Here is a 14194-nt window from a genome sequence, read left to right on the forward strand (position 1 = left end):
AGCCAAGCTGACTGTCCCAAATCAATCTGTCTATCCAAATACTCATATATCTGGTGCCTTAAAATACCTTTCAATAACTTTCCCACGACTAATGTCAGGCTCGCTTACCTTTAATTTCCTGTTTTATTCCTATAGCCTTTCTTAAACAGCAGAACAACATTAGTTTCCTCCAATTCTCCAGTACCTCACTTGTCGCTAAGCAAGATTTACATATCTCTGCTCGAGGCCCCTCCAAGTGGTCTCCCACAGGGTCCAAGGGAAGACCTTGTCAGGCCCTAGGGACCTGTCCATCCTGATTTGCCTCAAAACACCAAACACTTCTATAGACTCTGTGTCTGTCTCCCTAGCAAGTACAGATACAAAATAGCCACCGAAGATCTCCCCATCTCTTTTGGCTCCACTCACAGATTTCCATGCTGCTCTTCCTGAGGACCAATTTTGTGCCCTGCAATCCTTTTGCTCTTAACATATCCGTGGAAGCCCTTAGGATTCTCCTTCACCTTGTCTGATGGAGCAAACTCCTGCCTTCTTTCAACTCTCCATATTTTTTTTTATGTGTCTTCTTGTATTTCTTATACTATTCAAGTACCTCATTTGTTCCTATCTATACCTGCAGGTCTATACCTGCTGTGCACCTCTTTTTTTCTTGACCAGGGCCTCAATATCTCTTGAAAACTAGGTTTTCTAAACCTGTTATCCTTGGCTTTTTATTCTGACAGACACATGCAAGATTTGCACTCTCAAAATTTCACTCTAATTTACTCTATCACCTTTGCCAGAAAATAGCCTGTCCCAACCCAGATCCTATCTCCAGCTTAGAATCTCAGCCAACAACCACACAATTCCTTTTCTATAATTACCTTGGCATTACGATCACTAGATGCAAAATGTTCTCATATACAAACATTGTCATCTGCCCTGTTTTATTCCCTAGATCAAGTATCGCAATCTCTCTAGTTGAGACTTCTATGTACTGATTAAGTAAACTTGGCAAATACATTTGACAAACTCTATGCCATCTAGTCATTTGACAGTACGAGAGTCCCAGTCAATATGTGGAAAGTTAAAATCACCTATATTAACAACCTCAAATGTTATTTGCAACAGTCTGATCTCTTTATAAATTTGTTCCTCTAAATCCCGTGGACTGTAGAGTGATCTATAATAAAGCCCCATCAATGTAGTCATAGCTTCCTTATTCCTCAGTTCCATCCATAAAGCCTCACTACATTAGTTCTCTAGTCTGTCCTGACTGAGCACTGCCGTGACATTTTACCTAATAAATCCACCTCTCCCCCTTTAATTCCTGCTGCTCTATTAAGTCTAAAATAACAGTCCAGTCCTGCACCCCCCCACCCCCTGCAACCAAGTCTCATAAATGGCTACAATATCATAATTCCACCTGGTCTGCTGTAAAATTCATTCAAAGAAAAAAAAACGCATTGATACACTATACTTTTCATGAAAACTTACAAGGTGACCTCCCCACATTAAAGGGGGCTTCATTTCCAGAAGACCATAACAAGAAGCCTTTGTGCATGTGTCAAGAAAAACACATGGAAAAATAATTTATTTTGCCCCCATATAAATTCCATGAGAGTGAATTTGATTCTGTACCACAAATTTTTTGGTTGTGATTTGTGAATTCTGCAAGGGTGAATTTCTGTTATCCATACACCCATCACATTGAGGTCACCTGTATTTTTATAAAATTTATAGTTTTTTTTATACATGTGTTTGCTCTAGTGACTTAAATCATTTACAACATGAAAATGAAAACACATAACATTCATTTCAATTTGCAAATGACTTATCCTCAAATTCCTATAATCTAGTCACATTACAGCAGCAAAATCCAATAAATAACAATTAAGAAACCACTGATAGCATATGATTTTTAGTGCACCAGCAACACCTAGTGGGCATATGATTCAAGTTTAAATATAACAAGTCTCATTACTATAACAGAACTCTAAACTTGAGTTGGATAAAACAGAACAATATCATGATTATACATGACAGTAGATCAGAAAGCATAGCAAAATTTATTGCAAATATTCTTAATTTGAATCTGTGTAGGTAATTTAGCATTTCCTACGTCAAGAAAAAAAATATACGGTAAAAACAATTCAAGCAATTATAGCAACAGTATAGGCTTACCTCAGCAGTCATTCGTGCAATCTGCTCTACTGAAATATTTCCGCAGAGAACATTCTTCCTTAAATTAGGGTTCTTTGTGTCTTTTAGGTTAGCTATCCTGCTTCTCACTCTGTTTTTGTACTTCATATCTGTATTGCCCATTTCTTGGAATACAAGTATCAATTAAATTAAAGAACCATAATCAAAAACTGCTATCTTCTTTAAAAAGTTACTGTAAAGTGCTAAATCTCAAAAGAAGCACACACAAGATGCTGGAAGAACTCAGCAGACCAGGCAGAATCTATGGATAAAAGTTTGACAGTTCCGGCTGAGGCTGTTCACTAGGACTGAAAATGTCAGCCTAAAATGTCGACTGTTTACTCTTTCCATAGATGCCGAAATATTTTCCTGAAATTAAAATTCCTTTAGCTTCCATCACCAACCCCAACTGTTAAGCTGATATTAAGCAATCATATTTTTAGTTTTTATACTGAACAGTGATTGGATAAAATTATTGCAATGGCACTCTATTCTCCAATCAGATGATCATGCCTACATTTAAAGAGGCAATCCGCATTGATCGTGTGGATGAGGCATTGATCGTGTGGATGGTCACAGGCTTTTTCCCAGGGCTGAAATGGCTAACACGAGGGCACAGCTTTAAGGTGCTAGGAAGTAGGTACAGAGGAGATTTCAGGAGTAAGCTGTTTTTGTTTTACGCAGAGAGTGGCGAGTTCGTGGAATGGGCTGCCGGTGACGGTGGTGGAGGCAGATACAATTGGGTCTTTTAAGATACTCCTGGGCAGGTACACGGAGCTTAGAAAAGTAGAGGGTTATGGGTAACCCTAGGTAATTTCTGAAGTAATTTGGCACAGCATCATGGGCCAAAGGGCCTGTATTGTGCTGTAGGTTTTCTATGTTTCTACATATATTATTGGAAGCCAGAGTGTATGCATCTTCATTGGGTCAAAATGGATCATCAATTGGCTGTTGTAAAGTAAACCAAATTTCCATGCAATATTAAAATTCATTGTTAATTTTGATGTACATAATACAATATTGATATTGCATGTCGAACACCCAATGGCACTATAGTGAAGTTCTCTTTGCTGAAATGCAAAAATATCAGTTTTCACTGAGGTGTTAATGTCATCGGTTCACATATTAAATTAAAATTTGTATAATCAGTGAAAGAGTCAATCTCAATTAATGCCTAATTATGGGCAGTTCTGAGCTGTGGCTTCATGGCAACTACAGAAGTAGAAGTGTAGATTGTTATAATGCCAGTTGAACACCCATGCAATACACATACTTCTTGGAGAAAAGCTCAAGGATATGGGTACATCACTTATGAAAAGGATATTTTCTTCAATCTGTGCTGCCATATGATCACAGTCAGTTCCTATTGCCACATAATCATCTGCAATCAAAACAGAAATTCAGAAATCGGGTACATCAAATATACCTACTTCAGCAGTAAATACACAGAATCAAGCAAGTGCAAAAGTGCCGACCATCGAGATTATGTGCTTGTTTTCTTTAACAGCATTCATTTATATTGTCCTACATACAGTAACCCCAAGTCAACTTCACATCTAATGATTCAAATTAAGCTGTTTCAATATTTTAAATATTTCACTAAATGTTTCCAAAATTTAGCTTTGATCAAAATTTCACTCTGCATGAAAGGTTAGTGATCTGAAACAGTAGCTGTTCCTTTCTCCATTGATGCTACCCAAACTACTCGATATTGCTAATATTTTCTGTTTAAATTTCAAAGTGCAGCCATTTATATTATTATTGCCAGCCATGTTGACCAATAGAATGTTGTTCACTTAGTCTGCCTTTTCTTTCATCAGTTCAAGTTTTTTGCTAAACCAAATACATAAAGCAGCAGCTGAGTTTTCATGTAAACACTGAGCAGTTTAAAAATGAAGGCTCAACAGCAATTTGCAACAATGAACAACTGTCTATAAAAGCTTCCATCTGAAATAGCTTACTTGATCACTTGCTCGCATTACAATTTCCTTCTATATTTCATTTAACTGTGCAAATTAGCTACACTCATTATGTATTGACAGTCTGACTAATCTGCATTTTCAAAATGCTGAACTTTCCTCAAGTGCTCTTTCAATGTCTATTAAACAGACACTCTGAAGTGGAAAATTTTGAAGAGCAGGAGAGCAATCATCAACACCCTAGCCATTTCTTACCTCTAAAACAATACCACAGAATGTTGCCTGTACATTATCACATACAGTCGGCCCTCCTTATCCGCAGAAGATTGGTTCTGGGACCCCCCTGCGGATACCAAACAATGCGGATGCTCAAGTCCCTTATATAAAATGGTGTAGTATTTGCATATAACCTATGCTTTAAATCATCTCTAGATTACTTATAATACCTAATACAATGTAAATGCTATGTAAAATAGTTGTTATACTGTATTGTTTAGGGAATAATGACAAGAGAAAGAAGTCTGTACATGTTCAGTACAGACGCAACCATCGTAGCTCCTCTGGGAACGCTGATGCTGCCTCGGCATCAGCTGATCCCGATTCTCCAGTGATCTTTAAATTCTTGAGTTGCTTTGACCACTTAATTGCTTTTTAGGAGCTATTTTTTCACAGAAACAAATTAGCGACCGAATGAGACGCGAGGCGAACAATGCTCAAACAACGAGTGCTGGAGAGAGAACTTCCGGGTCTTCCCGATCCGCAGTTGGTTGAATCCGCGCATGCAGAAACCGCGGATAAGGAGGGCCGACTGTAGTTGCTTGTGGGAGCCTGCTCTACACAGTTTAGTAGCCACATTATTTCTCAGTTACTGAACTAACTACACTATAGAAGTTTATTGGGTACAATATACATTTGTGAGACTATCAAGTACATAAATACACTATAAAATATGAACAAGCTTTACATCTCATTTTTATCAAAATCACCAATGTAGCCACTATTGATGCTCTGCTCCACATCCATTCAATTTTCAAACACAGCCTTATTTCTTTCTCTCTCCATCCTCAAAACTATCACTTAACTTTCAGTAACACACAAAAATGCGAGAGGAACAGCATCAATGGAAATGAATAAACAGTCGATATTTCAGACCGAGTCCCTTCTTCAGGACTGGATGTACTCACAAACAAAAGAAAATCTGTAGATGCTGGAAATCTAAGCAACACACACAAAATGCTGGAGGAACTCAGCAGGCCAGGTAGCATCTATGGAAAGAGTACAGTTGACGTTTCGGGCTGAGACCCTTCAGCAGGTTCTGGATGTACTGTGTTAACTTTCAGCTCACTTAAGGAAGAGCATACACATGGATCTAACCTACAAATCACAACCTGCACTGAAATCCAACACTGCTAGTCCTTTAGTGGCAACTAGTGTTCAGCAAGTCCAAATTCCAAAACATCATTCTTGTGATTTCCCTCAATGCCGACTTATTTTTTTCCCACATAGCTTACTTTTCTCAACAAGCAAATCAATGTGTCGAATTTTAGTACAGTTCCATTCTCTCAAATTTATCCAATATTGATTAGAGCATACACACTTCATAAATTTATCAAATCAAACATTTCATAAACCTCACTTTGTAATAAACACTATGATACACAGACAGGTGGAGGAGCGGGTAGTGTTGAGGAAACAGAGAGCCTGCAAAGAGACTCAGATAGTTTAGGGGAATGGGCAAAGAAGTGGCAAATGAAATACAATGTTGGAAAGTGTATGGAAATGTACTTTCGTGGATGAAATAAACGGGCAGACTATTATTTAGATGGGGAGAGAATTCAAATGCAGAGATGCAAAGAGACTTGGGAGTCCTTGTGCAAGATACCCTAAAGGACAACCTCCACGTCGTTGTGAAGAAGGCGAATGCAATGTTGGCATTCATTTCTAGAGGTATAGAATATAAGAGCAGGGATGTGATGTTGAGGCTCTATAAGGCACTCGTAACACCACACTTGGAGTATTGTGTGCAATTTTGGGCTCCTTATTTTAGAAAGGATACACTGACATGGGAGAGGGTTCAGAGAAGATTCACAAGAGTGATTCCAGGAATGAGAGGGTTACGGTATGAGGAATGTCTGGCAGCTCTTGGGCCGTATTCCCTGGAGTTTAGGAGAATGAGGGGGGGATCTCAAGAAACATACCAAATGTAAAAAGGACTGAACAGAAAATATATGGCAAGTTATTTTGCATGGTAGGGGATTCTAGGACAAGACAGCACGACTTCAGGATTGAAGGACGTCTTTTTAGAACTGAGATGCGTTGAAAATACTTTAGTCAGAGGGTGGTTAAATCTGTGGAATTTGTTGCCACAAGTGGCTGTGGAGGCCAAGTCATTGGGTGTATTTAAGGCAGAGATAGATAGATTTTTGAATAGCCAGGGCATCAAAGGGTATGGGGTGAAAGCAGGGAGTGGGGATGACTAGATGAAGTGGATCAGCCCATGATTGAATGACGGAGCAGACTTGATGGGCCGAAAGGCCTACTTCTGCTCCTAAATCTTAAAGTCTTATGATTGTCCTACTTTTTACAACTTATCAGATGTATCAACAAATATTCAAAACCATCTCCAATCATGTCCTTTCCAACAGTCACAAAAGTAGTTTTTCCAAATTCTAAGCAAAATTTTAAAAATTCAGAATCCGCATTGAATGATTCTATCTTTGAGGGACAAGCATTTGCTATCTCCAAGGTTGTCATTTTCAGGAACAGTCATCCACTGGATAACCAGCAGTTCCCATCACAATCCTTGCACAAGTGACCAGCCAAGTTCCAAGAACAGCTTGGCAACTGGTGAGACACTGCCCAAGACTACTCGTTGTCCAAACCTGACATCTTACACAGTGCTTCTAATAGGCCCACTCTCTTCAACCATAGCTTCCCCTACTCTGCAGGAGATCAAATTATCAAACATCTGTTCCACTTCCACAACTGGACGACATCACAGCTCTTCAAACCGTCCTTGCACAACTGGAGAAGAGGGATACTTATGTGAGAATGCTGTTCTTGGACTATGGTTCAGCATTCAACACCGTAATTCCCTCCAGGCTTGACAAGAAGCTCAGAGACCTCGGCCTTCACCCCACCTTGTGCAGCTGGATCCTGGACTTCCTGTTAGATCTCTGGCAGGTAGCAAGTGTGGGCTCCCTCACCTCTGCCCCTCTGATCCTCAACACAGGAGCCACCCAGGACTGTGCCCCTAAGCCCACTCCTTTACTCTCTGTACACCAATGACTGTCACCAGCCATAACTCCAAGCTGCTAATTAAATGTGCAGATGATACTACATTGATTGGCCTCATCGCAAATACCAGCAAGGCAGCCAACAGAGAAGTCATCACCCTGACAATGTTGTCAAGAAAACAATTTCTCCCTCAATGTCACAAAAACAAAGGAACTGGTTATGGACTACAGGAGGAATGGATACAGGCTCACCTCTATTGACATCAATGGATCTGGGGTTGAGAGGGTAAACAATTCCAAGTTCCTCAGTACACATTACTGAGGACCTCACTTAGTCTGTACATACCGGCTGTGTGATGGAAAAAAACACAACAGCACCTCTTTCACTTCAGATGGTTGAAGTAGTTCGGCGTGAATCCCCAAATCCTATGGACTTTCTACAGGGGCACTATTGGGAGCATCCTAACTGGCTGTAGCACTGCTTGGTATGGAACTGTACTTCCCTCAATCACAGCATCCTGCAGAGTGGTGCAGACAGCCCAGCACATCTCTAGATGTGAACTTCCCTCTATTCAGGACATGTACAGAGACCAGTGCGCAGAAAGTGCCTGAAAGATCATTGGGGACCCGAGTCACCCCAACCACAAACTGTTCTAGCTGCTACCATCTGGAAAACAGCACCACAGCATTAAAGCCAGGACTAGAACAGACTCCGGGACAGCTTCTTCCATCAGGCCATCAGACTGATTAATTCATGCTGACACAATTGTATTTCTAAGCTATATTGATCATTCTGTTGTACATCTTACTGTACATACTATTTATTACAAATTACAATAATTTGCACATTGCACATTCAGAGGGAGATGCAACGTAAAGATTCTTACTCCTCATGTATGCAAAGGATGGAAGAAATAATTTAAATTCAATTCAAACTTCACTCCTCACTCAACTTCTCCTCCTCCGACCACCAATGTGGACAGAATTTCTCGATTACATTCTACCACCCACCAGCCTCCATATTCAATGCATGATTCTCTAATTTCATTCCCTTTCATGGTAGTGCCGCAACCAGGCATATATTTCCTTTCTAGCATTCTAAAGGTAGTGTTCCTCCAGGGCACTCCAGTCAACTTCTCCATCTCTACCAATACTTACTCCTCTTCAAAGCTGCATTTTTATCTCCCTGCTTGCTAGCTGCCAGGTCATAAACATACTTTCCAGGTGAGGCAGAGATTTGCACTACTTACAGTTTCGTACACAATACTTATTGCTCACAAAATGGTCTGCATTCCACTTCACTGCAGAATCCCCAACTTGAATAACCTTCTATCAGCCTACAAAGATGATCCCAAATTTACATCTGCCCATCACTTTAACTTTCTAACCCACTCCTACCCAAGTCTGTAGCCTTCTACATTGTACGAAGAAAACTAAGAGTAAGCTTCACTACTTTTAGATTTTAATGCACCTCATTTCTTCCGATCATAATGTTTCCATTTCTTCTAGTAATTAAGATTTTATGAACCTCATTTAAACTACCTTAAGTCTTATTATTCACCACCAATATTTCCCTTAAAGTGTGTGTGCGCACATCTTTTGCTACAAGCACACAAAGGAATTTGAACTGCACACAAAAGAATGTCACCCTTGACCTCGTTGGCATGTTAAGTATATTTCACGATCATACAGAATTGTATTTCCTTTTCCAGTTTCTGATGTGAATGGTGTTGACAACGTGGAGTCTGCAATGATTTGTCTGCAGATTTTAGAATTGATTTTTTAAAAATCAAATCATGTATCCATATACAACTGAGATGTGTATTTCTTCAAATAGCCATGAAACAAGGAACATGGAAGTCGTTCAGAGAAACATTAAACCCCAGTCCCCTGTACAGAAAAGAACAGCATCCCGATCGTCAACCCCCCCCAAAATGCCCCTGCACTAATTCCCGAGCCTCATTACTAGTTACAGATTTTTATCCTTAGTTCTACACTTGATAAAAACCTTTTATCCATGTTAATATATTACCCTCAACCTACAAAACTTAATTAATGACCACGGGATATTAAAGTACTGTAAAACTCCAATAATCTGCTATCCAAATTTTCAGGAATCCCAACAGTTCAGCAGATCATACACCAGGTGTTTGCCATGTTTCCCTTCAACTTATTGGGGACTTAGTTCCTGCAGTCCCTTTAAGTTTCCTCAGTTCAATAGAAAATTAATACAGTATAATATTAATTTCATTTTAATTCCAATTTCAATATATTAATTACACCCAATGGTCTTAAGAATACGCAGGTCTGGAAACGTCATTTTTCCCAAGCATGCCATAGATTTAATGTGCACTATATTCAGAGGTCTCCTTTATCAATCCTAACTGCTATAGCTTCAATGAGCTTGGTCACAGAACTTGGTTGCTCTAAATATTTACTCACTGTCTGTTTGGAGAGCAGCTGACAACAATTCTCTACATTTGTTACGGACAGTATCACTGGTAACAGGAACTGGTGGAAACGTTGTCATCTTTGGAGTCGTAGGTGTCCTTGGTTCTGGTTTCTTACAGGAGCTATAAAAGAGAGAGGACATTCATTTGATAAATATTCTTTGTCAAAAAAATGTGCAAAACTACTAACAATTTATAGAATAAAATCCTATTCAATTCAATAGTCCCACACAAAAAAAAAATCAAAGTCTCCATCCATTTGGATGTTATACCACAAGTATACGAAATGTACAAGAGTTGACTAAGGGCTGAATAAAAATGGTAGATCTGCTTATAAACATCCTTCAAGATTATTTAAAATCCAACCTATAGAAATCTTTTATCTTCTTACAGAAAATGATTACATATCACAGGCCAGCCCCAGGTAACAAATGTGGTGTGCTCTTACAGATGTACATAAGTTGGTTTTGTCCACAAGTTAAAATACACACAGATTTACTCAATGTGGTAATTATATCTGCATGATGTTATAACAAATAACATGAAAAGCGCACACAAATGATAAGAAAGTACCATTACTAATAAGATATAGGAAACCAGTTCTGCCATAAGGGTGAACATTTCTATGCACATTGGACTTTTGAATTCAATAGTATTGTAAGAGCACAACTGCATGTAGGAGCATCTGTAAGTCAGTCATTTATAACCCAGGGACAGCCTGTAAATAATTTTCTTCCTGAATTTAAAAAAAACTTTCAAAATTATACAAATATTATCCATTCTACATTTTAAAAAAAAACTAGAAATTGCTATCATCCTCCGAAACAATGATTTCTATCCCTCTCTATGCATCCTTCCTTCCCCAAGTTTAAAACACTGGCTCATGCAAAGAAAATCAGGACAGATATCTTCACTTTTAATTGATCAACAAGTGCTGTTCAGAGTAAAGGAAATAAGTTACTGCCACATTTAATTTGGTGAAGCACTGAAATATCAGATCCTTGGAGACCAGCCAATAGAAATAAACTGACAACATTAAAGAGCAAAATTTAGAAATTTTGTAGCTTAACTTAGTATTTACTCTGCTACAAATTATTACCACTGAAACTTCTAATAGCTAACTATGGAAAAACATTTATCAGACAGACTGTGATCAGTTACTTATATTCCAGATAGCAGAAATTAACCATATTCTGACCATAGAAAAAAAAATAACAATTGTTTAATTTAATGTAACTGTATTAAAGGACTTAAAACAAAATATCTGGAATGACCTTTGCTCTGTGGAATCTGAACTGTTTTTTGAGGACGATGAACATCCTTTTTTCTTATCCTCAGCATCTTTGTCTCCTGTTGGGCCATCTGCAAAGCATTGATTTAGGGGAAAAAAAAATCAATTACTGGATTCTGAATCTATTATACAACCCACTTAATATTTCTGGGCATAATGAACTTGGGATGATCACAACCCTACATTCAACATGTCAAAAAATCAAATGTTTGCATCACTACATCTGTACCCTACACTACATCTGTACCCTAAACAGATGTAGATCTATATAGCAGATTAAAAGACATGACATATTTCTACTTGCAGCTATTCAGAAATAGATTTGTATAAATTTGCTAGAAGTTCTGAGGGAAGTATTTACTTAATGTGACGAAAGAGGGTTACAAAGAGTACACATAGATTAAGATGTTAACTGTCCTGTGCTGGCACCGGTGGGATCAACAGTTGATCTGCCACCTGTCTTCAGGAGAAAGAGAGATAAGGAAGACAATGGAGCAGCATTTGGAAATGTTAATGAAGAGACGGGAGAGTTTAACGGAAGGAGACACGGTCTGAGAGCTGTCAAGATCGGCTCCTTTTTGAACCCTGAACTGTTTGAAGTGTGATGGACAGGCGATACCCCAGCAAGGGGATAAAAAGGGACAGGTTCGCTAAGGCAACACACATGACACCACGAGGTAACGAGACCCTGGAAGCGGTGCACCTCCCACAAGTCAGTGGGAGTTTTGGAGGGCTGGTCGCGGGACCAAGCCATAGACGCACAGGGTGGAAAGGTACGATCAGCGGAAACCTGGTGTGTGTCCGCCCTTGCCTGGGTGCCAGGTTCACTGCAGAGGAACGATCGTATCTGAAACGGAGGGGTCACAGTCGGTGACCTCAGAAGACATTACAAAGGGCTCGCCCGAAAGCTGACTGCGAAGAATATCGAAGGTCTGTGTGGAAGCCGTTTTGAATATTCATTCGCTTTCGCTCTCTCTCTCCTCCCCTCCCCCCCACTGTCCACCACCACGGCAGTGATTACTGTGAACTGAATTGAACTCAATTGAACTGAACTTTGCGTCACTTTGAAACTGGTCATTTACCCCTAGACGACGATACAGCTTGATTGATCCTGTTATCCTAGTTCTGTGTACATGTGTGTATATCATTGCTGAACTGTTGCATTTATTATCCTTTTGATTAGAGTATAGTGTTGCTTATTTCTTTAATAAAACTTCTTAGTTCCAGTAATCCAGACTCCAACTGAGTGATCCATTTCTGCTGGTTTGGCAACCCAGTTACGGGGTACGTAACATTAAATATTCAATTTCCCATGTCTATTAAAATAAAATGGCCAACCAGTCAGAATTGATTCCCATTAAGTCTAGATCAACAACCAGACATATAAAAAGTTTTGATTTACAAATCTACACTTCAAAATCAAACCTATCTCACACTAAAAAAAAACAGCTTTGAAAACTTTATTTTAAAATAAATACTAGAATATCTAACTTTAATGTATTCCAACTGGTCTCATGTTTACCACAGTGAACTCTCAAGTTAGCCAATTATAAATACTTTTGTAATATGACCTGCTGCAGATTAATCCAGTTTATTAACAAGCAACATGGCAGAAGTGAAAATTAAATAATCTGGATCTAGAAATATCTAATATTTAGAAGTCTGAAGTGATAGTTTGTTAAATTAAGATATTACAAGAGGATCAATTATTCATCTCATGGTAATATCCACTTTAGCTGCTAGAAATAAAACACTAACCTTAATAGGCATTCTTTGGAAAGAAATTATCCAACCATCAATATTTAAGTTTACTATTTATAGAATTGTAGAAATTTACTGGAAAAGGCAGCCATTCCACCCATCACATTTATCCTAGCCAAGCAAATATCCAAGTGTCCATCTCAAAGAAAACAATCCTCGTCCAGCCAACCTTTCCTCATAACTAAAATTATTCAGCCTTGGCAACATCCTCCAATTTCTTCCAATTCCTAGTTCTACCATATTTTTCTTGGAAAACTGCAATCAGAAATGTACACATTACTCTTTTATTAAGACATAATTAGTGTTTACAGTTCTGGCATAAACACCCTACTCTTAGAAACAATGCCTCAACAAAAAAGCTATTGCACTAGTTACTGTAACCTCCTTTCCAACTTCTGCTTCCACCAGACACAACCGATCAACAAATGATGCAATAGCCACAGCTCTACACACCGTCCTTACACATCTGGAGAAGAAGGATGCTTATGTGAGAATGCTGTTCTTGGACTACAGTTCAGCATTCAACACCATAATTCTCTCCGGTTCAACGAGAAGCTCAAAGACCTCGGTCTTCACTTTGCTTTGTGTAGCTGGATCCTGGACTTCTTGTCAGATTGCCGGCAGGTGGTAAGAGTGGGCTCCCTCACCTCTGCCCCTCAACACAGCCCCCTCAGGGCTGTGGTACTAAGCCCCCTCCTTTGCTCTCTGTATACCCATGACTGTATCGCCACCCACAGCTCCAATCTGCTAATTAAATTTGCTTATAAAACTACACTGATTGGCCTAATCTCAAATAATAATGAGGCAGCCCAGACAGGAAGTCATCACCCTGACACAGTGCTGTCAAGAAAACAACCTTTCCTCCAATGTCACAAAAACAAAGGAGCTGGTTGTGGACTACAGGAGGAATAGAGACAGGCTAACCCCTATGGACATCAATGGATCTGAAGTTGAGATGGTGAACAGGTTTAAGTTCCTTGGCATAAATATCACAGAGGATCTCACGTGGTCTGTACATACCCGCTGTATGGTGAAAAAGCCACAACAGCTCCTCTTTCACCTCAGACAGTTGAAGAAGTTTGGTATGGGCCCCTCAAATTCTAAGAACTTTCTATAGGGGCACGATTGAGAGCATTGACTGGCTGCATCACTGCCTGGTATGGGAACTGTACTTCTCTCAATCGCAGGGCTCTGCAGAGTGTGGTGCGGACAGCCCAGCGCATCTATATATGCGAACTTCCCACTATTTAGGACACTTACAAAGACAGGTGTGGAAAAGGGGCCCGAAGGATCATTGGAGACACGAGTTACCCCAACCACAAACTGTTATAACTGCTACCATCTGGGAAATGGTACCGC

At 39.4% G+C, this 14194-nt stretch overlaps 1 protein-coding gene across 1 annotated transcript in view; it reads right to left on the bottom strand.

Annotated features, from left to right (window-relative positions):
- The window catches only part of tcea2 (transcription elongation factor A (SII), 2), a 62115-nt gene that overhangs the window by 24491 nt on the left and 23430 nt on the right, over window positions 1-14194 (bottom strand). The window contains exons 4-7 of the mRNA XM_072241486.1: window positions 11058-11145; window positions 9776-9906; window positions 3503-3559; window positions 2161-2315 (exon numbers count right to left, since the gene is read on the bottom strand). Of these exons, the coding sequence (XP_072097587.1) occupies window positions 2161-2315; window positions 3503-3559; window positions 9776-9906; window positions 11058-11145 (431 nt within the window). The remainder of the gene's footprint in view (window positions 1-2160; window positions 2316-3502; window positions 3560-9775; window positions 9907-11057; window positions 11146-14194) is intronic.

Source organism: Mobula birostris, chromosome 2 (genome assembly GCF_030028105.1).
Source record: "Mobula birostris isolate sMobBir1 chromosome 2, sMobBir1.hap1, whole genome shotgun sequence".
In the NCBI taxonomy this organism is placed as follows: Eukaryota; Metazoa; Chordata; class Chondrichthyes; order Myliobatiformes; family Myliobatidae; genus Mobula; species Mobula birostris.